The sequence below is a fragment of the Megalobrama amblycephala genome, linkage group LG9 (assembly GCF_018812025.1).
Source record: "Megalobrama amblycephala isolate DHTTF-2021 linkage group LG9, ASM1881202v1, whole genome shotgun sequence".
Taxonomy (NCBI): domain Eukaryota; kingdom Metazoa; phylum Chordata; class Actinopteri; order Cypriniformes; family Xenocyprididae; genus Megalobrama; species Megalobrama amblycephala.
Genome location: NC_063052.1, coordinates 38,089,002 through 38,116,952, shown reverse-complemented (window position 1 = coordinate 38,116,952; position 27,951 = coordinate 38,089,002). Strand labels below are relative to the sequence as shown.

At 36.4% G+C, this 27,951-nt stretch overlaps 1 protein-coding gene across 3 annotated transcripts in view; it reads left to right on the top strand.

The window, feature by feature from the left end:
* The first annotated feature begins 6,604 nt into the window (after nt 1-6,604).
* snx13 (sorting nexin 13) overlaps nt 6,605-27,951 on the top strand; it is a 34,029-nt gene continuing 12,682 nt past the window's right edge. For 2 of the 3 annotated variants that reach the window (XM_048203512.1, XM_048203511.1), the window contains exons 1-11: nt 6,606-6,770; nt 19,383-19,495; nt 19,607-19,709; nt 20,131-20,220; nt 23,375-23,496; nt 23,698-23,819; nt 24,106-24,210; nt 26,158-26,246; nt 27,028-27,111; nt 27,196-27,334; nt 27,519-27,607. In XM_048203512.1, the coding sequence (XP_048059469.1) occupies nt 6,759-6,770; nt 19,383-19,495; nt 19,607-19,709; nt 20,131-20,220; nt 23,375-23,496; nt 23,698-23,819; nt 24,106-24,210; nt 26,158-26,246; nt 27,028-27,111; nt 27,196-27,334; nt 27,519-27,607 (1,068 nt within the window). In that variant the 5' untranslated portion in view covers nt 6,606-6,758. Of the gene's footprint in view, nt 6,771-19,382; nt 19,496-19,606; nt 19,710-20,130; nt 20,221-23,374; nt 23,497-23,697; nt 23,820-24,105; nt 24,211-26,157; nt 26,247-27,027; nt 27,112-27,195; nt 27,335-27,518; nt 27,608-27,951 lie in introns of all 3 variants that reach the window. The other variant, XM_048203513.1, reaches the window with a different exon arrangement.

Genomic DNA, 27,951 nt, shown 5'->3' with positions numbered 1-27,951 from the left:
CGCATCACCCAGCACCTTAGCAACCACCTAGAACACCCTAGCAACCACATGACAACATGTTAAAAACCTTGGCAACTGCATAGCAACACCCTAGCAACACCTTAGAATTGTGGCTGTGAATTGTGCACAGGGATACCCCTACTCTCAGCAGAAAATGTAGTCAATAAATGCATGCTGTTGATAATACAGTACATCATTGTTAAATGTACTGATTGCTTGGTTCTTGAACACACACACACACACATACACACACACACACACACACACACACACACACACACACACACACACACACACACACACAGGCCTATAGCTTTCCTGCTCTTCCTCTCCAGACAAAACAATGGCAGTGTTGTTAAATAGGTCATCTGCACAGGTCTGTGACAGAGAAACAGACACTCCCAAGGTAAAAGGGGACAGATAAAAATAACCACGACTGCAAAACAGCCTGTTCTATCTATAAAGACCTTCAACTCTTTCTCTCCAGCTGAATACAAAAGTACTGAGATCTGCATATTGCACAGTATGTTCTATATATTCTGCCTAAAGCAAGAAACATACAGTTTGTGAATGCTTCTTGTGTTTCTGTGACAGTAACTACTTGTGTATACAGTATAAGAGTATATTTCAGGCCTAATGATATGTGAAACTGGATGCATTATGTAATGAGAAACATCTCAAACAACAGCTGCATTGTTGTGACGTGATGTCACTACATTACTTGTTTAATTCAGCACCAGATCATAACCTTGAATATTAAATAAATATTCTTTTTTTGCCTTTTTGATTTTTTCGTTTTTGCACTTTAATCAAATGAGAGTCGTCACGGTTGGACGGAAACCCACAAAAGATCAAACCTCACGAGACACAGAAGGAATAAGAGGCATCAGGAGGGGCACAAATAAAAATGCACCACTGTAAACACATAAAAATACACACTCATTAACACACACATGCATCTGTGGAGCTTTTAGGGTCAGTTTGCAACAGCGCCATCTTGAGGCTAAAATACACAAGTGCATGACTTTGTATTAGTGTAGGTGGAGATATGATGCAAACCAGATGTGTGTGTGTGTGTGTGTGTGTGTGTGTGTGTGTGTGTGTGTGTCTGTGCGCACTTCTGTTCAAAATGGGTCAGTGATATATTTTTCAAAGAAATAAATACTATTATTCAGCAAGAATATAATAGACTTTTACTTTGATACAATAAGAATAAATTATTTTGATCTTTCTATTCATCAAAGAATCGTGAAAAAAATGTATCACGAAGCTGCACAACCTTTTTCAACATTGATAATAATCAGAAATGTTTCTTAAGCAGCAAATCATCATATTAGAATGATTTCTGAAGGATCATGTGACACTGAAAACTGGAGTAATGATGCTGAAAATTCAGCTTTGCATCACAGTAATAAATTACTTTATAAAATATATTCACATAGAAAAGTTATTTTTACTGTATCTAAATGCAAATAAATAAATGCAGCCTTGGTGAGCAGAAGAGGCTTCTTTCAAACACATTTAAACATCTTATTGACCCAAAACTTTTTCAAGGTAGTGAGTGTGTTTTGTAAGATTGCTCGTTTGTGTGTGTGTGTGTGTGTGTGTGTGTGTGTGTGTGTGTGTGTGTGTGTGTGTGCGTGCGTGCATATACAGTATGTGTGTTTTGTGAGTCTGAGTGTGTGTGTCTTTGTGTCAGGAATGTTGCTGGTCTCCACCCTCGGAGATCTGAGGATGGATGAGGCAGTATGAAGCTGGAGTTTTCTGTGTTGACATCACTCAAACAATCCCACCCTCTGCGTCATTCAACACACACTCATGAACTCATTTCAAAACCTCTCAGTCCAGACTGTCACACAATATCAGCAGAGCTGCTATGCCGATGCACACTACATTCTAAATTCTGACTGTCTCAGATTGTAGAGTAATAATAAAATCATCAAAACTATAACAATTTTAATCAGTAAAACACTAATCTATCAGATTATGTCAGAGAGAATCCATGTGCTGAAAGAGACACCTGTCAGCTGGGTGTCCATCTGTCTCCCTAAAGCAGCCAGAAACACCTCCAAAGTGTGCTAAATATATCTAAAGCTATGACTGAGAGACATCTACCTTCACACCAGGTGTGTGTGAGAGCATAGGAGAGGTCAATAGGTCAAGCTACACTCTTAAAAATAAAGGTTCTTTATTGGAATCAATGGTTCCATGAAGAAACGTTAACATCCATAGAACCTTTCCATTCCAATAAAGATTCTTTATAGTGGAAAAAGGTTCTTTAGATTTTTAAAATGTTCTTTTACTAAGAACTGATCACCGAATTGTTCTTCAGGGACCTGAAATGATTGTTCTACGGCATCACTGTGAATCATAGTGTTACTTAATTTATGGGAAATTACATCATTTATGTATGCAAGTGATGGAGAGGTACCTGTAGTGGCGAGCTCATCGAGAAGTCAATGATGAAGAGCGTAGAGCGTCACGTGAATCCTTTAACACAAAAACACACTGACCATCATAACCACATACAGAAACAGCTCCTTATGTAATTACATGCAAATCAATAATTGCAGCTTCTTTCAGCCAAAACAATGGTTTGATATTTTTCCGTTATCTTTTCATGAGTTGTTTGCATTTCATAATTGTTACTGTTTATATTTTACTAAAATAGTCTATAATAGGCTGTTTAATGGCTGTTCAGTGGCATAGCCACACCCTTATTCACAGCAGACCTGTTGATATAACCTGTGGATCTGATCTTCACCCTGTTGCCATACAATTCACCCATGGATGAATCATGTGAAATCTCATCTGTGCACATTAATGTGTTCAAATCAGCTGAGATTCACTGGAGGAACAGGCTCTGTGAGGCGTTCTCGGTGTAAAAGCAGTGTGTGTGTGTGTGTGTGTGTGTGTGTGTGTAGCTGCTGTCAGTTCTATTTTTAGCTCAGTGATGTGTCCCCCATGCGTCCTATGAGCAGAGGATGCTGAATATATTCTGTACCTGTTACCAAGAGCTCGAAACCCTCAAGAAGAAAACTACAAAAATGATTCCGATTTATTTTACATTTGCATTACATATTTTTACAGTTTACTATTATTACTGATTAGACTGTATTATAAGCCATTATATATGCTAAATTTATGAAATAGATTTTCATGTAAAATTGCTCCAATTAATACCATTTAATTGCATGCATTACAATGCCACATAAATGCATGCCTGTAATTTTACACAAAAGCTGTGATCGATCTGATTGAAGTTTGGACAACAATTTTATTCAAACAAAAAATTCAACAGTGCATCCATCTATCTATCTATCTATCTAAAAGGATGATAAAATAAGACATGCAGCTGGCACTCACCTGTAAAAGTGTATATCTGTTTCTGCTCGGTTGTGGGATGCTGTGAGAGAAACGATGGCGATCACACACTCATTCATAAAAACGCACCGCGGATCTTCAGCGCTCACAGTAGACGAACGCGCGCGCGCGCAGCAGCCAGACGCGAGATCTAAAAATAGCGCACCCGCGCAACAGAAGAGATGCAGCAAAAGAACCCGTTACTCTCACTGACTGTCTCTCACATCACAATACTGTCTTATGTTACTCAAGACATGCTGACAGTCTAAATAACATAATGCAATGGGTGTCACAGGATCTTTTGCATCATGATACAGGCGTTCTGACACACATATCAAAGATAAAATCTATAGCACATTTTATTTTGCTTTATTTTAATTTCATTTAGACTATCAGCATCAGTTGTAAAAATTGAGCCTACGTTATAGTAAAGAAAAATCACAAATGAGATATTTCAAGTTTGTCATATCATTAACGCAAGTGAAAATCTTTGTGCATGGATCCTAGCAGTAATGCATCACAAGCAATGTAACAAATAATTAACTACACACACACAAACAAATGCACTAATAAATACACTTTACACAAAAATATCCCCTTAAAATTTGATTTTGCCAAGTAAGACATGCTCCTGGAACAGAATTCCTGACTGAAAGTTTAGTCCTAACCCTATCCTACCCTATAACACTACCCATAAGTTATCCCTAAAATCAGAGGGAAATGATAATCTAACCCTGGTTGTAAGCATAAACTTGACATAAACTGTAAACTTGTCCCTCAAATCCGACTGGTTGATTGGAATGTTGTTCCAGGATCAACAAGAATGTTGTAAATCACATTCAAAGTAGCCTACCAAAAGATACTTTGATACCTTAAAGAAATGATTACCAGTTATAGGAAAAAATACTGTTTTGTAAATGTTAAAAAAATAATGTTATTTGTCAACTACGCTATCCCTATATGCCTAATCATCAAAGCATTTATTTACATTCAGCATGAGTGAGCAACTCTGTATTCCATTTTTATTAAATCATCATCCAACAAGGCTTATCAGTATATCACATTTGTCAGGAAATCATGTGCATTACTGCAGTTGGTATTTTCATCTCCTGATTCTTCCTGATCTATCTGTTCTTCTCACTTATGGTCATAAACCTAAACAAGGTCCAAAGTTTATTTAGGATCATTCAGTGTGACGTAATAGCCCAGTGTCAACCTGTCTTTATATCCTGTTATGTGACTGATATGGAGGAAACTTGGATTTCTGACTTGGACTACTTTATAAAATTAAGACTTAGCCTATGATGCATAGGCTTACCTGGAATCTGAAATGGAATAGAAATGTGAAGATTATTCTTCATTTGTACTTCAGTACCTAATGTATCTGATGATGGTTCTCTCGTCCCTTCCTCACCCCTGCCTGCAGTGTGACCCGAGCGGGGCTTTCAGCAACTGGAAACAGGTAAATGCCAATAGCAGCAGGTTAAAATTGAATACATTTATATAAAAAGAGAAAAAAATCAAGCTTTTACACCAGCTAACAAAAATGTGTTGTAAAACATTTAACTAATGTTCCCGTTAGGTTATTAAAGCATTATATGTTCTGAACGTTCAAAATGTCCATTTTTAAATGCTTTTTTCTTGGTTATACGAACGTTAAAGGATTAGTTCACTTTCAAAAAAATGTTCCTGATAATTTACTCACCCCCATGTCATCCAAGATGTTCATGTCTTTCTTTCTTCAGTCCAAAAGAAATTAAGGTTTTTGATGAAAACATTCCAGGATTATTCTCATTATAGTGGACTTCACTGGTCTTCAAACGGCTGAAGGTCAAAATGACAGTTTCAGCGCAGCTTCAAAGGGCTTTAAACGATACCAGATGAGGAATAAGAGTCTTATCTAGAGAAACCATCGGTCAAAAAAAATGAAAATGTATATAAACAAATGATCTCCTTGCATGTGCTTCCGCCAAAACCGCTCTTTCGTATTCTTCAAAAAGCTTATGCTGTATGTTCTACACCTTCCCTATTCTACTTACAGAACGAACGCAGCGCCAATTCCGTTTTTTTCCGTAAGTAGAATAGGACATACAGCGTAAGCTTTTTAAAGTATACGAAAGTGCTGTTTTGGCGGAAGCACGTGCGAGGCGATCATTCGTGTTTATAAAGCATATACAGTTGTATTTTTTTCGAAAATGATCGATAGTTTTGTCATGGTATCATACCTCGTCTGGTATCGTTTAAAGCCCTTTGAAGCTGCATTGAAACTGTAATTTTGACCTTCAACCGTTTGGAGACCATTGAAATCCACTATAAAGAGAATAATCCTGGAATGTGGGGGTAAGTAAATTATCAGGAAAATTTTATTTGAAAGTGAACTAATCCTTTAAGGGAACATTCGATTTTATCATTCTGCAAACATTATGGGAATGTTACTTTTGAACGTTCTAAACATTCTAAAACAAGTAGTAACATTTAAAAAATGTTAGACGAATGTCCAACCTAAAACGTTTCAGAAAAATACGTGTTTATAAAAATATTTTTGTGCTGACGTTTTAAAAACATTATTAGATACATTTAAACGAACGTTCTATTGGAAGAACGTTTGTTCAGAAAACACCACGCCAACGTTCTGAGAACATTCCTGTTACCAGTGAACATCCTTCATGCGATGTTTACACAGACTAGAACACTTGTAGCGTTTCTTTGTCACATGATGAGAGAGTAGGTCAAAACTGCTGTATCAGTGCTGGCTCAGCAGAAGACTGCGTTCAAATGACGCACGATTTCTGAAAAAAACAAGAATAGATTGTGAATTATTTTTTCCACAAGCCGAGGTACGTTACTATTATAGATCGTTGATGCGTGTCTGGGCTATTTAAATTTACTAAATATCATAAAGCACGAGTCACGGGTAAGATAGGTGTGTCAACACACGCTGACCAATCACAGAATACGTTATAGGTAACTTTTTGACTAGTATGCCCACTCCAGAAACACACAGAATACTATAGGGCTCACGGCTATCTAACATTATAAATGAGGCACTATATTCAAATATATATATATACTCATCATGAAGTTAAATATAGCCTATTTCAGAAGATTTTTATTAAAAAAATAATATTATTTGGAGAATTCAGGAAGTCTTCCGGGTGATAGAATTCTGCCAACCAATCAGTGCCTGCTTTTCTCCTCACATGACCTCTCCTCAGAACGCTCCGGAGTGTTTGCTCTAGTTTTGCGTTGAGACTCCTTGTCGAGCTCGCGCTCATGGCGGCTGCAGGGAGGGCGCGCGCAGTCCTGAAGCGCCTCAGTTTATGAACGTGAGAAGAAAGAAAAACGCTAAAAATGTGGCGGGGATAAACAAAACAACCGTTTTTACATTTTAAATAATGTTTGCAGAGGTAAGCCACGATTTCCCCTCATTGGATAGATAGTTGTGTCTTTTATTGTATTTCCTGCTGCTGTTAGCTTAGCCGTGTGTTACCTGAGCAGGTAAATAAACACACACACACTGAAGTACACACACAGTTATACACATTAACACACACATGCGCGTCTTGTGTGCGGGATTACACACACTAATGCGATGAGATTAGATGTTTCTGAGCAGTGACAGTAAGTCTTCAGCTAGCTCAGCTAACATCAGCTGTCTGTATGTATTTACATGTATGTGTGTTTACGTGAGTAATGTGTGTGTGTGACAGTTGTGTGTTTAGGGGCCATGGGTGGAGATGATGGGCTTTTGTGTGTTTTCTGCGTTTCTCTGCCTGGCTGATGTTGAGAATTGCTGGAAATGAAAAGATTTCGTGCCAGTGTATGTGTCATTTGAGCGTCTGATTAAGTATTTACATTATGTTGAAGTAAAATGCTAGTTTTATAGTGTGTATGGGAGAAATAAACCCTTGTAAAGGTTGCAGTTCAGGGCATAAAGTTAGCTATGATGATAACACACATTGTTTTTTGTGTCAGTGTCAGTATCTGATCATAATGTTGATATTAAAAACATAATGAATACAAAGTAAAAACATCTGTTTAAAGGGTTAGTTCACCCAAAAATGAAAGTAATGTCATTTATTACTCCCCCTCATGCCGTTCCACACCTGTAAGTCCTTCATTAATCTTCGGAACACAAATTAAGATATTTTTGATGAAATCCAATGGCTCGGTGAGGCCTGCATAGCCAGCGATGACATTTCCTCTCTCAAGATCCATTAATGTACTAAAAACATATTTAAATCAGTTCATGTGAGTACAGTGGTTCAATATTAATATTATAAAGCAACGAGAATATTTTTGGTGCGCCAAAAAAACAAAATAACGACTTATATAGTGATGGCCGATTTCAAAACACTGCTTCAGGAAGCTTCAGAGCATGAATCAGCGTGTCGAATCATGATTCGGATCGCGTGTCAAACCGCCAAACTGCTGAAATCACGTGACTTTGGCGCTCCGAACCGCTGATTCGATACGCTGAATCATAACGTTCCGAAACTTCCTGAAGCAGTGTTTTGAAATCGGCCATCTCTATATAAGTCGTTATTTTGTTTTTTTGGTACACAAAAAATATTCTCGTCGCTTTATAATATTAATATTGAACCACTGTACTCACATGAACTGATTTAAATATGTTTTTAGTACCTTTATGGATCTTGAGAGAGGAAATGTCATTGCTTCCTATGCAGGCCTCACGGAGCCATCGGATTTCAACAAAAATATCTCAATTTGTGTCCTGAAGATTAACGAAGGTCTTACGGGTGTGGAACGACATGAGGGGGAGTAATAAATGACAGAATTTTAATTTTTGGGTGAACTAACCCTTTAAGCTGTATACTTTCTGGTTATGAATATGTTTTTGTTGAGAAGCCTGGTTTTGTTTCTTTTGTATATTTTGTTTTGTATTATATTGTTTATTTTAGTAAACCATAAACATATAATGAGAGGTTGAAATAACATAACACTTTTCTTATGTTATTTCCACCTCTCATTATATGTTTATTGTTTACTAAAATAAATACTTAATACTTAAATTAGAAAAACTTGTTTTGTTAAAATGTAGTCCAGATTGTAACGTTTGTTATATCATGCCTGGATGTGGTATTTCAGTCTCCGATCTTCTACTTGTAAAGTGTAAACATCTATTTTGCCTTTATGGGGCAATTAAACCCATGCAGACTTTGTTTCGGGATGATAAAGTTAGTCGAGTTCAGCCTGCTTGTGTGACAGTGTTCTTGTGTGTGAATTTTATTTCAGTTTCTGTGCATATACTTATAAAGTGACAAACTTGTTTGGACTCTAAGCAATATTTAAACCTATGCAAACATGTGGTATAGTTGGTTATGGTGGCAAGATAACAGTGTGGTTGCATGACATTTGCTGTGTGGAGCTTCTAATTATATAGTTTTTAAAGTAAACATCTGTTTGGGACATTTGCAATAAGCAGACTGTCTGGTTGCACTTATTTTTCAGGTGCATGCTGTATGCATGCAATTTTAGCATCAAATCTAGTAACACCGAACAACAGGAAAAGTCATAGAAATTACCAAAAGCCATAGAAATATATGGGAACCTGATTTTTTTGTGAATATGTGTGCTATCTTTTAGCTGTGAATGATTGTTTAAAGTCATGCAAATATTGTATTATAATTATTTATGATGATAGACCTGATAAGAGTCTTGTTGTCTGACACTTGCCCTGTGTTGGGGTTATTTTAGTTTATTTATCCCATTTATTTAAATTTTTAAAGTAAATTCAAGATTAAAAACCTGTTTTGTGATGAAGACAAGCCTGTCAATTGGTTGCATGCCATATTTCATCGCTGGAAATCATGCATTTGCCAAAAGTTTCACTGCATTGGTGAAGTCTGGTTGTATTTCGTCACCTGATGACAGGTGGATGAGGCGAATCCTCTTTAGTCACATGACCCGCTGTAAGAACGTCCACACGTGTCTCTGCGGACATATCAGGACTTGAACGCGTTCGCTCCGTCTTTGCATTTTAGGGCTGGACCTTGAAGTTAATGCATTACTACAATTGTTTTACTAGCCTGGTGAACCAAAGCGTTTCAGGACAGCCTGCAGTGATGCATGTGACGTTATATTACAGGTCATTTTGTTTGTTTGCAGTAAATAAGAATGGAATTATAATCATATAGAATTATAAGAATGTCATGCACAAACAGCAGGGTTTTTTCACATTTGTTTCTTCATTCCTTTTGTTTTTTCTCAGGAGTAAATTATAAGTATGTGTTCTTGTATGGTATACGGCTTGGTTGTGTGTCAACAGAGGAATGCAAAACTGTAAATGGCCTGCAGCACTTGACTCAGAGTCAGGCTCGTGTTACGACACGAGTAGCTCAGTTCACCTGTGCGCTGAAGCTATCCCAGCATGCTGGACGCAGTCTCTGCGTGTGCCCTGTTTATGCCCATCAGAGCTGTCCGATATATGCTCATGTAAATCTCATTATCTGCTCCTTATCAAAGCTTTGTGAAGCTGTGTTAATTAGCTGGGTGTTATTATCTAATACTGCCAGGCTGTTATTTCACAGCTACACCATGTTTGTAGCCTGTGCAATGAAGGAATGTGTTTGTTTTTGCAGTGATATAGTTATATGTAACTAGGGATGGGTATCGTTAAGGTTTTAACGGTATTACTACTTTTACCGATACTGCTTATCGATCCGGTACTTTAACGGTATTCTTATTGGTACTTTTTGTTTATATATATATATATATATATATATATATATATATATATATATATATATATATATATATATATATATATATGACCAGCATTTTTGTTATTTTTATATAAGATACAGTAAGAACATGAACAAAGAAACAAAGTAAAACAAACTGACAAATACAATAAAACAAAGATACAAATTAAATAAAGTGCTTTCATTTGTTCATGTGTTCAGGTAGGGCTGGGCGATATATCGCATGCGATTCTCACGCGCATTTCGTCAGTAAAGCCGCTTCCCTGATTACCGGTAAATCTCCATCACCTGCTTTCAAATGGAGCGCCATTTAACTGACAGAGCCGTAGTTCACTGATAAGCCACGCAATATCACGTTCATATCGCAGATGAATCGCCTTCGATAATGAACGCGATATTTGCGTGGCTTATCAGTGAACTACGGCTCTGTCTGTTAAATGGCGCTCCATTTGAAAGCAGGTGATGGCGATTTAGCGGTAATCAGGGAACCGGCTTTACTGACGAAATGCGCGTGGGAATCGCATGCGATATATCGCCCAGCCCTATGTCCTAATATTATTGCATACAGACACAGCTGACGACTCTGGCGAGAGAGAATTCGCAAGATAATGTCTATATAGCAATAATAAATGCACATGTATTTTCTTCATCATTTCTCCAGTACTGATAGCAGAAGCGTTAATGTCAGAGCTTATCGATACACCGGTCTTTCAGAATTTAGCCCCAGGGCCAATTTAATACGGGGTTTTGGTACCCATCCCTATATGTAACAAGATTTTCTTTCAACTGTTTTATCATCTGCCAGGCAAAAATATTATGTCTGATTTAGGGATGCACCAATATGAACATTTTGGCCGATACCGATAACCGATAAATCTTTATATTTAAAAGCCGATAACCTACATTGGCCGATTAATCTATATCCAAATTTGTATATAATTTTTGAGAGTCTGATTACAAAAAAAAGTTTCACATGATTTTTTCACTTGTTGTATCATTTGTCAGGCAAAAATATTATGTCTGATTTAGGGATGCACCGATATGAACGTATTGGCTGATACCTATAACCGATAATTCTTTATATTTGAAAGATGATAACCGATATATTGGCCGATTAATGTAATATAATTTGAGAGCCTGATTACAAAAACAAGTTTCACATGATTTTTTCACTTGTTGTATCATTTGTCAGGCAAAAATATTATGTCTGATTTAGGGATGCACCGATATGAACGTATTGGCCAATACCTATAACCGATAATTCTTTATATTTGAAAGTTGATAACCGATATATTGGCCGATTAATGTAATATAATTTGAGAGCCTGATTACAAAAACAAGTTTCACAAGATTTTGTTTCACTTGTTGTATCATTTGTCAGGCAAAAATATTATGCTTGATTTAGGGATGCACCGATATGAAAATTTTGGCTGAAACCTATAACCGATAATTCTTTATATTTGAAAGATGATAACTGATAAATTGCCCGATTAATCTAAATCCAAATTTTTATATCATTTTTGAGAGCCTGATGACGAAAGCAAAAGTCTCATCATTAAAACCCATGTCCCAAGCACAAAATTATAATGTTTTCATTATAATTTCATGTAGCCTATATGACAGACTTGTGCTGCACGTTGCACTTAACTGTATTTTCCATTTTGAAGTGGCATTTTCATGCATCCCTAGTCTGATTTCTTAGAAGAGTAATAGATCTCTAAAGTATGAGTCATAGTTATAGTAATAGTTATGTTTGTCTTAACAAACACTACTTGATTTCTCAGGGGTGACATTTTAAGAACATTATTTTATTTAAATGGCAATAAGTTTAATGTAGTTTTTTGGTCTGTAGAAAACTTTTACTCTTTTATTTATATATATATATATATATATATATATATATATATATATATATATATATATATATATATATACATTCAGAAGGCATAGATCTGGATTATACACACAGCTTTTGGTCTCAGGGCATCGGCACTTGAGCCTGGGGTATTTACACCGGTCTTAAAATAGACTTCTGAGACCAGCCTGAATTAAATGCCAAAGCCTGATGAGTTTTGTGCGAGATCACTCTTCAAACCTTTGGGAACTATTTGACACTCACGGAGATCATCCTATGAGCTCTCCTCAGCGCCAATTCACCCTCACTTTATTGGGTTGGAGTGTGTGTAATGGCTTTATCTTAGCTGAGGATCATGTTCTAGAAACATCCATGTATTTAGGCCGACAGCCGTACCATGCACTGCCATGCAGCATAATGTTAATGAATTTTGCTGTTTAAGAAGATGGAGCTTGTTTGCTCCTGTCTGTGAATAATAATCTTAAGCTGGCTAAAGTCTTTGGTGACCCGTTCTGTGAAGACAGAATGAGATCATCACTGTTAAGAGTCCTATTAATGTTACAGCTTTATACCTTTCTGTCTCATATCAAAGCCTGATGATTAATTCGTTTATTAGACTGTAACAATGTCCTCTTGCATCTGTCCTCAAACTCACAGCATGTCTCTTTTACTGGATGGAGAAGACTGTCACCTCATGTTTGGGTCAGGGCTGCACGATATTGGAAAAAACTGACATTGCAATGTTTTGTTTGTCTTCGATATATATTATGATATGAAAACAATTTCACCAGGTGACTTGAATAGCTCTATTTGAAAAGAATAAATCATTCTAGAATGATTGGTGTGATTTTGTAGGCAAGTGAATCTGCATGGAAAATAATAAACAAATTACAGGCATAGATAATTACAATAGAACAAATGTACTAATGGAATAAACAGCACTGTAAAAAATCCACTGTAAATAATTCTGGAAAAAATACAGTAAAAATGTAAACATATTTACAGAACAACCTGTAAATTTTACAATATAAAATTGTAATTTACTAACAAAAAAAAAAAAATTTAAACCAAGTAATTCAACAATGCACACTGCTACTAATATCTGTTTTGTACCTTTAATATATACTGACAATCACCATAGTAATGCAGGTGGTAAAAGAGAAAGATATGGAGTCAAATTAATGCCTTAAAGTTTTGCACAAAAATAAAGTTTTGCAAAAAAAAAAAAAGAATTGAGCAATAAAAAAATGTTTTGCAAACAAAAATAAAGAATTGCAAAGGAAAAATAAAGTATTGAGCAGAAAAAAATAAGTTTTGCAAACAAAAATAATACATTGCAGAATAAAATAACGTAGTGCAAAAATAAAAATATAATCAATTACAAAAATCAATGACAGCTGTAATCCTATTTTATCTTTGCCACATATTTTTCATGCTCAGACCTACTAAATCATTTGCAACGCTCATTTTATTCTGCGTTTCAGTCAAGCGTGCGCTCACGATACCGGTTTTCTTTTGCGCTGCACTTTTCTGTGCGGTTCTCTTTATGGCACTGGTTTGACGTGGGGGTGGAGTCAAGAAACGGGGGCACGCCCCCGCGAAACATGTCATCGGCAGGAGACGCAGATCGCAACAGAACAGATCAAGCATAGAGACAGAGCGCATTTATTATAATCTCCATTGACTTTGTATTGTGTGAGGCTGCCTTCTTGTCTTTTCTGACTCATTACAAAAAACAGAACAATGCCTAAAAGGTGCTCTGTGACAAGATGTACAGCTAACAAGCTAGAAAACCCAGAAATAAGTTTTTATAAGCTGTCGACCCCAAAAAACGAATGTTTAAGGACACAAAAGTGGATACAGGCAGTGAGACAGAGCGCAACGGGTCATATTACTATAAGAAATGCATTGGAGGGGGTCGTAATCGGCGACAACATATGCTAAACAAACCAACAAAAACAAACCATTAATTATTTTTAACCATGTCTAAGAATTATTTCACCTGTCGCCGATTACGTTCCCCTCCAGTGCATTTCGCGGGGGCGTGCCCCCGTTTCTTGACTCCACCCCCACGTCAAACCAGTGCCATAAAGAGAACCGCACAGAAAAGTGCAGCGCAAAAGAAAACCGGTATTATTTTTGTTTGCAAAACTTTAAGGCATTAATTTTACTCCATAGAAAGAATCATGAATAAGTTTATCACAAGTGGGGTTGTCAAAATTACCGACTTCGGTACCAAGTTGGTACTGAAATTTAAAAAATGTGAAGATACCAGCATTTCCCCCTAGTATTGTTAAACGCCTCTGATTGGCCATTGTGTTCACGTGCTCAACAGATACATCTGTGATTGTCTACAATGATCAATGCTTCAAAAACATGTTTTTGTAGCTTTTCCATAGGCAAAAGTATATACTAGTATATAGAAGGTGCACAGAGTCAAGTTCAGTGTTTGCGTGCTGTCTGCGCGGCTCTGTGTGTGCGCACTGAAAACAGCGTGTGAGTTCTGAATTGAGTTCTCTTTCACATCTTCTTGTGCTCGAATGGTTTAAAATTACTTGAATGTTTAAAATGAAACGTGCAAATGATAAACTTTGACTGTATGATGGTTAAACTTTGCAATTAATCCGAGAATCACGTGCGTTTCGAACCATGGGTACTGTACTGGTCAACTACAGTACGATCCCATTGCACAAGGATGCACACGTCACGATATCGATGCTAAAACAATATTTCGTGCAGCCCTACCTTATGTGATCTGCTCTGATGTGAAAACTCTGATGTTAAAGATAAAACGGCTGTTGGATTATTGTGTGTTTGACAACAAAGAGAGCAGCTTTGGTTTTCTAGTCCACCGTATGTTGTAATCTGCTTTTATCTTCTTTAGAGGTGAGTTTGGTCATGATAACGGGTTTTTTAGAGCACATGGAAAACTTCCCACAGTCAGGGACATTTTCCAAACGGTTAGATTGCATGTGCGCTTGTGCAAATCTCTTTATCTAAAAAACACAGTGCATAAACTGCTAATATTAACTAGTCCTAATAGACATTTTGAACTGAAAGATTTTTCTCTGATTAGGCTTTTTCTTTGGTTTTCCTTTTCTCTGTTATCTGGTGTCACTGTTTTGATGACGCTTACTTGCACAGTAGACACGTTCATTGCACTTTATCATTTTGAGGTAGAAACATTGGGACTCTTTAACTCTGTAGAGAAACTGTGTTTCTCATTTGTGGTGACCTTGTTCGTCATTACATGGGATGTAGTCTGTCTGTCATCCTCTAACGTGTGAACAAAAAAGAAAAAAAGGAACTACACCAACTATTTAATCAATTGAAATGGTCATTGTTTAGTATTTACTCATCCTTCAAAATAAGCACAAAAGCACCTTTAGCATTGTCTATATGACTTTTTTTTACTAGGGGTGTGACGAGACGGCTCACAAGACGAGACAAGATTGAGTTCACGAGAACGAGACAATACTTTTCACAATATTTCTAAGAAATCCTCAGTGATGAAATACATGACTAGAAAAATAGTCTGCAGGTGCATTTGAAATGTTTTAACTAGTCATCTTTGTCATTTCAGTTCTACTTTCTGAGAATGAATTATCATATGCAGTAAAAGACAACAATACTCAAGCACTGTAAAAGGTCAACTGACTGGCTTCTCTCTGTGTGATTTCATTTGAGAACTTTTGACCTCCTAACTGAATTCCTTTCCACAAATTGATCATAGAAATATAATAAAAATGAATAACACAGTTTCTCTTTCTCTTAGTCTTAAGTGAAAACAATAAGTGCAACTATAATCAAAGCACTCTCTCAATATTCAAAGTGCAAATAGAGACCCAATTTTTCTTCATGCCTGATACAGAGCTAAGAGATGGTTACACCTACACAGCCCAGCCTAAGATAGCTTTCATATTGGGAGATATTTGCATGTATCAGGGAGTATTGAAATCGTGTTTGAATGCGTGCACTCATTTTACTCTCGATTTCGTGATCACACGTACTCTGTGAATAGAGAGCCGCGATGCTGAGCATGAATTCTACAAGATAAGACATTTTTCGGACGCTTAGGCTCTGTTGTGCAACAAATCCTCCGCCATGGTCTTGTCAGTCATCTCATCACTTACTTTCGTCACGTGATAAGTGAACTCCAATTCCTGCTGCTCATGTTGGATGAGCTGTTATCCAACTAAATTAAATGGATTTATTTGATTATAAAAAGCAAAACGACAGTGGAGGTGTAATGTAAACGTGGCATATTCTATCCTAATTTCACCCTCACACTCTGTCATGGCAGTATCGCGAGACAGCTTTTCACCTCGACGAGAAATCTCATCACACATAAGTTCTCGTCACACCCCTGCTTTTTACCCATCTTTTGATTTCATACAACTAACTGGTCAAAATTCATTATTCACTGATAATCTTCCCCTCAAAATCAACTGAACAGTGAACTGGTGCAAACAGATTATTGATAATGACTTAAATTTCAGCTCAGACATTGTGTTGAACATTTTTATGGTGCTTTTTGTCATTTTAGGCAAGGATGTTCTACAGAAATTCATTTGTGTTCCGTGGATGAAAGAAACAATTTTGGAACGACATAATGAGGGTGAATAAATAAAGACAGAAGTTTAATTTTTTGGCTGAATTATTCCCTTAATTGAGACAAACAACAAACAGACATGAATGATTTCTCAAATCATGTCTGTTGAGGAGAGATGTGCTGGTACTTTACAAAGTAATCAGACTCATGATTGTACATAATAGACAATAAAACAGGTGATAAAATCCCACAGATGGACATTAAAAGATAGGCACAAGCTAATTAGAGACAAAGGATCACTGAGACTTCAGGGTGCAGTACTCTTATAAGTTGAGTCTTAAGCAATCCTCATAAAAAGACCAAGCAAGATAATGTAAAAATGTCATTTGTCTTGCTCTAATAGCATCCACCATAGCGATTTGTTGTTTGTAAGCTGATGGAATAGTTTGCCAGCGGCTGATTTGCAGTCCTGTGACACTCCACACGTGTGAAAGCCTGTCTGTTCGTCTCTTTAACACATACGTGCATTGTGCCTGTGGTATAGGATGATCTCTAGAACTCTACAGCAGCATCCAGAGCAGATTTGTTATGCTGTTTGTCCAAATCCACAGGATGTCAGCACAAGTCATGAATGATCTGATTCAACAGGTTACAGAGGTCAGCAGGTCAGGACTAGAGTTTGTGGTACTGTGATGAATCACAGAGTTAAATCAGTGCTTTTACAGCTTGTTCTGGACAAAAACTGCACACTTTGACAGGAAAAGATTATTTGATTGACTTGTACAGTGGCCAACCATTCATCTTTTATATGACGTTTAGAGGTGAAATCATAGATATCTAGATTGCTTTCTTTTACTCTTTTGCCATTTCTTTTTTTTTACACTCTCTTTGGACTTTATTTTCTCATTTTCTTTTGCTCTCATTATTTTCTCCATTACGAACATTTCCAGAGTTCTCAGAAGCAGAAGTCGTCATAGATTTGGAAACTTCTATAGTGGTGAACTGAAACTACGACAAATTACGTGCTCATTTGGTCCAATAATAAAAGAAAAAAAATCCATAAGAGTTTTTGTGACTTTCCAAAGGGGGAAAAAAAATGAGAGATTGATTATGTTAATCAGTTGTATTGGAAACACTCACTCAGCAGCATTAACTAGATTTCTGTAACTTTATGTCAGGGTAATATAACAGAAAGTATAGTGTTATAAATGTATATAATTACTTTTTAAAAATGTATTGAAATATAGAAAACATGCAAGATTTACACCGTTAAAGTCACCATGAAATCAAAATTAACAATTGTTGTTTTTTAAGGAATATTGCATTATTTATTATAAATGATTAATCCATGCACATCATTATATTTTTTAATTCATGTGCCTCGCAGTCTTTAATCAGAATAACTTCCCCTCCCTTTTGTAACTTGGGTAAAGTTGGTTTTATATTCGCACATTCACACTTCTGATAAATTCAGACTTTCCAATAAATGTGCAATAAATTAATGTTTGCGAATTTTAAGCAGCGACATGATATTGACAACCAACGATTGTCAACTTACAACATTTTTCTCAGTCGATCAAAATTGGCAAGTATTGTTTTAATGGCATATTTACTTGTGAATGTCCACTGAATGTCCAATGTAGTGTGATTAACAAAGCTATTGAATACGGATGTCCGAATGTGCGAATATAAAACCAACTTTACCCAAGTCCTCTTGCAGTGACATCTCTTCTCTGATGATGTGTTTACTGATGTGAGGGCGGGGCAACCTGTCACTCACATGAGATCCACCAATAGCAAACCACAACTATCCAATCAATTCTCCATGGACAGTATCAAGTCCCGCCCTACATTTGTTCTTGTTCCAGAAGCCGTTTCACTCAGATATACGGCACAATAGAGAATAAAAGACTATCACAGCTTCTGTTTCATGCTGACTTTAATAACTGTGGAAATGCGTCATCACAGTCTATGAAAAAGGTCCATGAACATTTGATCATATTTTTAGGTGATGTTTATTTAACACACGTCAGCAGAGCAGGACACACTCCAGGTCTGACCCTTCAGATCTGAGGCGCACAGAGAGATGTGTGTTAGGGTTTGTGTGTGTGTGTGAGAGAGAGAGAGAGAGCGATCATCTCAGGAGAAGGAAGGGAAGGCCAGAGATTGGGTCACTGAGTTTCCTGTCCTGGAAAAAACAGGAAACCTGTCCACTGGACCCATTCTCAGTCACACTCTCTTGTCTCATCTGTGTCATCTCTCCTATGGTCTTTTAAAAACCTTTACCCGTCTGCTGCCAGCTCCAGCAGCGAATTCATTTCCTCTTCCGGATCTTTGTTATGATGATGATGATCAGGAGCAAAAAAACTTTTTTTGCATTTTGCCAAGTTGGCCTCAAACTTTGCTACTTTAATTGTAATGCAAGAATGAGAATCTGACTGATTTTGTCTGGCAAGAGTGAATCACATTAAAGAGATTTATAAATGCTAAAGAAAAGTTTCACCTATTTGAACAGTAGCAAAAGTATTTTTCTACACCTTAAGCCACAACATGTGAGTACAAACAAAATCACAAAGAGCCTGTTTTTGTGACAGGTGCTCGCAACAAAACAGTGCCACTGTCCTGGATATAAAACATTATTTTAATGAAATAGTGCAAAATGCAATTACATGGCCAGGAAATTTCCTCAATTCACCCGTGTTTTCAAAAAACATTGTAGACCCTGATGATGATGATGTTTAATTTCAGTTGTTCAGTAGCTGTGGTTGTGACATGGCTTTTCTTCTGTATTTTCAATTATGCTGCTTTCATTCTGATCAATTTGCGAGAGCACTCACAGTGAGCCAAAGATAAGAAATAATGTTGTTAACTATGTGTTGTCTTTCAGGCCAGTCTGTCCATCTGGGGATGGGGGGGTCTGGGAGTCGTCCTCTTCCTCATCTCATTTGGACCCTTTGCCATCTTTTATCTGGCCTTCTACATCCTCTGTTTCATTGGAGGGTAAGTGGATCACAACTAATACTTGTTTCAAACACCATCGGTGTGCGTTAACATCTGTAACACCTTGATGCTCTAGTATGATGCTGCAATCTCACTCTCCTCTCTCTCCAGGGGTTTTGTAGTGCTGCTTTTATTTGGAAAGACAAACTCAGAGAAGCACCTGGAAAGGTGCGAACACTCCTACCTGCCATCTACACAGCCGGCCATACTGAAGGTGTGCAAACGCTCGCATATCTGTCTTCCTTTTGATTTGGTTTTAATTTATTGTATTTACCATAACACACAAAAGCATTTGTAATGCATTTAAGCAATACAATTGCTTAACAATTGCGTGATATAAAGTCAAATTGTGTGATTAAAAACTCACAATTGTGAGAAAAGTCAGAATTGCATGATATAAAGTCGCAATTCTGACTTTTCTCGCAATTGTGAGTCTTTAATCTTTTAATCTAGTTTACTTGCAATTCTCACTTTATATCACACTGTTCTGACTTTAAAACTCAAAGAATTGTGAGATAAAAAGTGGCGTAAACAAACTTCCATAGCTTTGAGTTTTTGTGTGTCTAAGACATATTTTTATATCAAGTGAAATGCATGTGAAGTGACTGAGTTTTAAGTCTGTATTTGTTCCTCAGGTTTCGGAAGAGATGAAATCAGAGTCCAAACCCATCAAGATCGACCGTCGTCTGACAGGATCCAATATCATAGATGAGCCACTGCAGCAGGTACTGTCAACAAAACCAAACAGACCGATGAACATGACGCGGCTGAAAGTGCTCGCTTGTGTGTTTGAGGAACATGTGGTTTCTCTACTGATGAGGATTTCTCAGACTGTCGAGTCGTCGCTTCACAAACATTGTTTGTTTCTGCCTGTGACATGAGTAAGATGCTGGATCAGCTAGTTTGAGAGTTTAGGCTGAACTGGAGTTTTTTTATAAAACTGATGAGCACATGACACTCGCTTCAGCTTGTTTTCAGTCAGTGCTCTCACATGCTTTACTGAATCAGGTTTGAGTCTGCTTACAATGCATATATTCTGCTAGGGTCACTTTTTTGATGGGACCATTTTCTACACTTTAGCTTTTATTTGCTTCCATAAAGGCTACTTTTATTGTTAGTCAAATAGGTTCCTCACACCATAAAACCGCAATGTTGTTGTTCCATGACAATTTTCCACCCTCTCTTTGACATTTAGAAAACAGTTTTTTTACTACTACACCTTGGATATGTAAGTGACATACCCGTCTCACTTAAATTGTTGTTTAAGTTGCGAAATACTGAAAACATTCGAGCGATTGTACATTGCAACACCTAGTCAGCTGCCCGCATAGACGGCTAACTTTTAACACATCATCCTAACTCTCATGTACTATGATTTAGAACGCTCTACATAGGCAGCAACAATTATATGAGATATAACGACGATTTAATGACGATGTAACAATCAAGCAGTTTTGATTTGCTATATAGTATGTGCCACTGAACATGAGTGTGCTGTATGTATCCGGGTAAAGTTGGACATACTTAATAGTTGTATAATTCATTATTAATCATTAATTCAATAATTTCCGTTAAATTTAATACATTTTTATTTAAATCTTTGCAGTGCATTTTTGGATTAGTCTACCTGAGAAGTTAGCTAAAACAAGGTATCTTAGAAGGCAGCATGATGTTTCCTACTGTTTTGAACAGCCTCCATGTGGGAAGTGTGCCTTTTCTATTATATGACCCTGTTAAAATCGTAGTATAAGAGCTCTTCATGACCAAAATCATTGTGTAACTCATTCTATACTAGTCTGACGTTTTGAGGAAATTGTGTTAAAGTTAAACGCAGTCATGAGAGTGTGTCAGCAGGTTTGCGAGCTGTTCTGTTCAGTGTGGACCCCTTTGTGGTAGAAGTGATGGGTTATTGTGCCTGTGCCAAGAATTCAGGGCACATGATTGAGAAAAATACATTTCCTTGTGCCTGATGTTTTTCGCACACATATGTACTCATGTATATTAAGAGTGTGCGGCATAACTTTTTCAATTTGGGGTGATATTTGCCACATTAAACTGATTTCCTGGGGCATTTTTACTTTTATAAGGGCAATGTTTTCTAATCTTATTAGATGTGTGCATCATCTTTTTAAATGAAATACTTTATTTGAACAATGTCTGAAACTTTGTGTTGCTAGCACTTCTCATGTTTATTGACCCTTAAGATGAATCGCTTGTTGTATCGCTTTGGATAAACTTGTCTGCTAAATAAATAAATGTAAATGGACTTTAAATATGAAACTAAAACAGGCGGCAAGTCACTGCAATCATGAATGAGTCATTCATTCAACCGATTCATTCAAATTCATTCAGGAACGAAACATCACTGTGTTGCTTCGGAGATGCACAATGGTTCTGTTGTGGTTTTGTTTGGAGACAATATTGACAATGTTGAGTCTAAAATGTTACTCAAACTTTTATTAAACTGTGCTGACAATTGGGGAAAAACAGCACCTTTGCTTGTGTGATATTGTTATACTATATCATATAAATTCTAATACGCAGCATTTTTTACCCCATATATTGAATTTTGGTGTCATTCTAACTGCATCATATTAGGTTGCATCATGCAGTGTAAGCGTTAACTGTCTCAAGGCATGCTTTTTGTTTGGTTTTTGCAAAGTGAGTGACTTGCTCAATAATGTCAGCTTCCACATCATTAATACAGCAGTTACGATATTATCATTACAGCTGCCCTTGACTAAAGATTTTTCTAGTCATTCATTTAAGTGATTAGTCGACTAATCGCACGTGTATATTGATGAGCCATATAAATCATAATAATGAGCCTTTAATTGCCTATATAGATAGCCTAATCAGCGCTCAAGCGCACACATAAAGCTTGCAGCAGTGCACCGGCAAAAGTAATGGTTATGAATGTGTCGTGAAAACAGCAAGGAGACTGTCTAAACATTTTAATAATGAAAAGTTGAAATTTATTGATAATGTTTTCTGTGTTTTCGGCTACAGAGATTAACTGAACAGTAATATACACACCTATATGCATGTTTCACACAGATTACATAATCTGAGAATATTTGTTTTCCACTTGAATTGGTTGATGATCGTTTGACATTTCAAGCTTTTTATAGATATATTTCTCATGTTTGTGAGGCAAGTTTACATTGAGTTTTGGTTTATTTTTTTGACTCAGTCAAGTTCACAGAGACAGAAAGTGCACCCTGTTTGTTTTCTTTATTTTACAAAGGCACAACGTTTTCTTGTTATCGTGAGTTTACACAAATAAAAGTATACCCTTAGTTTCGAATGATGTATTACTCTTTTCTGTATGACCAAAAATGACCGAGTATTTTAAGTTGTTTCCGCTGTTATCAGAAAAAATGTAAGTGATCGCGCTGGCGCCTTTATCTCATGCAGTAACGTGTGCTATAGCTTCCACGCTCCACACGAACACTTGGATATGGGCATAATAATAGCGCATATTTATCTAGGTTAATGTTAGAGCAAGCAGCCATGTAAAGTTACTACTACTCGCATGTTTCAAATGATAATCCATATTTGAGGTCAGTGGATGATAGGCAAACGTTTGTCTTTCCTGTAATTATCACAAAGAACCACCAATAATGATCTGTCCCTCACGGACTGTGTGACTTCGCCACAAGTTTTTTTTTTTCTATGACTAACCGACTAAAAAAATTTTTGGTCGAAGAAAGCCTCTTTTAGTCGACTAATGATTAGTCGAATATTAGGGGACAGCCCTAATTATCATAGACTATACCTCTCGCTCACTTCTCATGTATATCCTCTCTCATGATCTTTTTGACATTTTTTTAATCAAATAGTGTCCTGTTCTGATCCTCTTCTCATGTCATTCATCAGGTCATCCAGTTTGCTTTGAGGGACTATATCCAGTATTGGTACTACACACTGAGTGATGATGAAACGTTCCTCTTGGAGATCCGTCAGACAGTCCAGAACGCCCTCGTCCAGTTCTCCACCAGGTGAGACACCTGTCAGACCCGTTTACCCTCACATCTGCTTTAAAATCACTGCTGCAGAGGGTTCCAGGCCTGATGCAACACCTAACCACAAACCAAACACTGCATTCACAAGTTCTTACACATTTTCCTTGGTAAACACCATGTTGAAATGGAGACTGTAACTCCCATGATTCATTGATCCTCAATCTTTCCATTCCTCAGGTCTAAAGAGGTGGACTGGCAGCCGTATTTCACAACCAGACTGGTGGATGATTTTGCAACTCATCTGCGTGTTTTCAGGAAAGCTCAAGAGAGGCTGAATGAGAGAGAAGATCCTAAACAACGTAATTATCATTCTTTCCTCTCAATACACATTGTCTGCAAAACCTAGACAAAATGTTTATCAATGGACCGATTAAACCAAGAAAAGCAATAATCGTAACACTTTACAATAAGATGTTTAGTGTAAAGATCTCAATATCAGGACTAAAATTGTTGTAGCAAGTAATAAATAGTTGATTTCCTAATGCCTGATTACTGACATAAGGGCTTTAAGTCTTTAATGTGAACTTGGTTTTAATGACTCATAATGTCAGCATGTGCATGACGTTATTTGTGTGTTTGTGGCAGGTGATGCTCCTGAGGAGCTGCTGGACTCGTTTTTTGAGGCGGAGGTAGAAATGGAGAGGAATATTTGTAGAGACATGGTGTGCATGTCACGCAAGGATGAAGAAGGTAAGATAAACACAGAGCAAGTCAGATTTGTGTCTATAGACAGATCAAAGACTCCAGCCCAGTGATTCAAGGCGTATTTTATGTCAACAATAGTAATGAATAAGTTGTACATGTTTCTCTAGGGCAGATCTTATAGGCCAGACAAGCTGAAAGACTTGATTAGCAAAAAATACAAACACACACCCAGTCATTAATGCATTGACATGCTTTGAAAACGCTTTTGGTGACTGACTGACAATCAGAGAAAACAAGAATCCCATTTTGTGTGGAAGCATGGTGTGTGTATATGTGCCTTGGGAATATAAAATATGTCACATGTGATCACATCTTCAGTCCACCATCATCAGATGAATTATAACAAATGATTTACTCACCCTTGTGTCTTTTCAAAACCGAATTACTTTCTTTATTCCGTGGAACACAAAAAGGAGTTTTGATGAATGATTAGGAACAGGAACTGTTGAATTTCAAAAATGCACAAAAGCACCATGAAACTAGTTTGTTCAACTTGTGCGCAATATTCCAAGACTTCTAAAATCATAAGATACAGGATTCCTGCGGGTCCTTAACAAGTCTTAAACATCGGTTTTATAGAATTTAAGGTCATATATAGTTTTAAAAATATATTAGTGGTATGAGAAAAATCTTAATTATCATGTCAAGAGGTCTTCTATTTGGAAATTTCTATGGAAAAAACAGGAATCGTCATGCAGATTAATGTGATCATTAAACTTCAAAAGGTAATGACTTAAATAATGATAATAAAATGATTGAAAGTAAAAATGCGGTGCTGTTGTGCAATTTACAGGCCCCCAGTTTCAGATCAATTCACAGTCATTGAATACATTTATGCCAAGAGATTACTTATTAATCTACTGTTGATGAATTTTGACAATGTTTACTTAATGGTGTTTATACTGTAATATAGTGAAAATGGTTATAATAGTACATATTTTAGATGGCAAACATTTCAAAATAAGATTGCGGAGTATTGTAGGCTTGTTTATAATTAAAAGTCCCACATTATCTGTATCTGGCATTGAATTCAGTGTAAACTCTTTTAGCTTCTCTATACGTCACAGGAAGTAATGACTAAGAACATAATTTAACACAATCAGTATATATAGTTTTTACTAGTATCTGCACAGTAATCTGTAATAATATTGTTCAACCTTTAATTTGTGTGTATCGTATCAATATGTTGGTACGTTAACCTTTTTCAATACATAATGAATAAAACATGTCTTGAATATTTTTTAAGCTTGCTTGTTTAATTAAAGGTGCCATCGAATGAAAAATTTAATTTACCTTGGCATAGTTAAATAACGAGAGTTCAGTACATGGAAATGACATACAGTGAGTCTCAAACTCCATTGTTTCCTCCTTCTTATATAAATCTCATTTGTTTAAAAGACCTCTGAAGAACAGGTGAATCTCAACATAACACTGACTCCATTTGAGGGTTATATTAGCTGTGTGAACTTTGTAAATGTGCTGTAATATAGTTGACAGCTCAGGGGGGCAGGGGAGCGCGCGATTTAAAGGGACCGCAGCATGAATCGATGCATAGTTAATGATGCCCCAAAATAGGCAGTTAAAAAAATTAATTAAAAAAAATCGATGGGGTATTTTGAGCTGAAACTTCACAGACACATTCAGGGGACACCTTAGACTTATATTACATCTTGTAAAAAAAAAAAATGTTCGATGGCACCTTTAAGTAAAAGACTCTGAGATACATGATTTATTTTGAGATTGTATTGGTTTGCTCTGAATAGACATACAGTTTTAATTTTATTTGTGCCAATCTTTAAAAAGATCTTAAAAAGCCTTAAATTTGATTTTAAAAACCCTGCAGATATCCTGCAATAGCTTTGGTTGAGGATCAGACTGTTCTGTACGTTGTGTTTGTGCTGAAGGTTTGACTGTATTGTGTTTTTGGTGCAGGTTACCTGCGGGATCTCTGTGAGGTGCTGCTGTACCTGTTACTACCTTCTGGAGATTTCCACAACAAGAATATGAGATACTTCCTCAGGGTGAGACATAAACACACACATGCTAAATCAGTCCCAAATGCATTTAAATAAAAATCTTTCAACTAATGTTATGCCCGGCTAAAGAAAGTAACATGGGAGGAATACTGTAAAGCAGTGTTTACATGGAGGAAACTATTACAGCTCAAAAAAACCATACATTTTATGCAAGCACTTTCTGATTTTTAAACCCTGTAACCTTTTCTGCCTTCCAATTAGTACTGTTAAAATAGTTTTTTGCTCTTTAAAATAAAATACAAATCTAAATATTAGATGATAACTTAACCGAAAATTAAAAAATGTTCCCTTGCCAACTAACTGAAATAAATTAGTTGAAGTACTAAAATGATTAAAACTAAATCAGAAATAAGAAAGTAAAGCTAAATAGAAAATAAAAATGACCAAAGCAAAATTACTAAAACTGACAAGAAGATGATTCAGAAAATTAATAAATACTATTATAATATATAAATTATCACTGATTGTACTGCAGTAAATTTATTTTCATTTAAAATGCATCTTCATTTGGAAAGATTATTCTCCATGGTAATTGACAGTATATCACAGATGCTGTTGATAGAGCTTAAGTAGTATTAAATCCTTTAAGACACTAGATCAGAGATTTACAGAAAGCAGGATTCTGTTTTGAACTCATGATGTGGCTTATCTGATCCTGACAAGTCTTGCTGCTGAGACTAAAAGATTAGAGCTCCAGCTTTGGTGTTTTGCAACTGGGCAAACTTGTTGATGATGATTAATTGATTGATTCTTTGATGTCCTGCAGGAAGTTTTGGCCAGAGGAGTCCTGCTGCCCTTAATTAACCAGCTCAGTGACCCTGATTACATCAATCAGTTCGTCATCTGGATGGTGAGACCTACTCTGTTCGTAGAATAGAGAAGCGTGTTGTAAATTTATTTGCTTTCCCTTTAAAGCGTTTTTGTGTGTGTTTAGATTCGTGACTCAAGCTGTAACTATGAGGCCTTCTTGAACATCTTAAAGCTGACGGACAAACCGCCCGAGCTGGAGGCCGTCAAAGACAAAGTCCTAGAGGAGCTTCAGCATCTCCGATCTCTGGACACGGGCGCAGACGGTAAACACACATGCACTCCACTACTGTGTTTACATACACTTAAATGTCAGGGTTTTTTTTTTTTTTATTCGGTTGGGAAATAAACAATGAATTCTGGGGTATATTTTGGAAAATATGAGGCAAAGTTCAGGGCTTTATAATAACAAAAATTGCTTACTCTTCATTTTCTTCCTCTCTCTCACAGATATCAACATAATAAAGAATCAAATGAATAGTTTGCTTTTTGTGAAGAAAGTCTGTGAAACACGAATACAAAGGCTACAATCAGGAAAGGTAACCAAATCCCCCGTTTCATTTATACTTCCTGTATTGTAATTCATGAATATTAATTAAAAACATTAATGTTTGTTTTTCAGAGTATTAACATTAAATAATTAAATTACATTAAATAATTACTCCTGCAGTATTTTAATACATTTATATTTTGTAAGCGTTTTATTTGTTTTATATAATTAAGAAATTATACAGATAATTATACAGACAATTAAAATAATAAAAAAGTACCTTTATTTATAATAATGTTTATGGAAAATACAGAAGTAACTGTTTTCTAAAAACAGTTAAACATTTTGGATGTTACTTTTGACTTTCAAAATGTAATTATTATTTAAAATTAA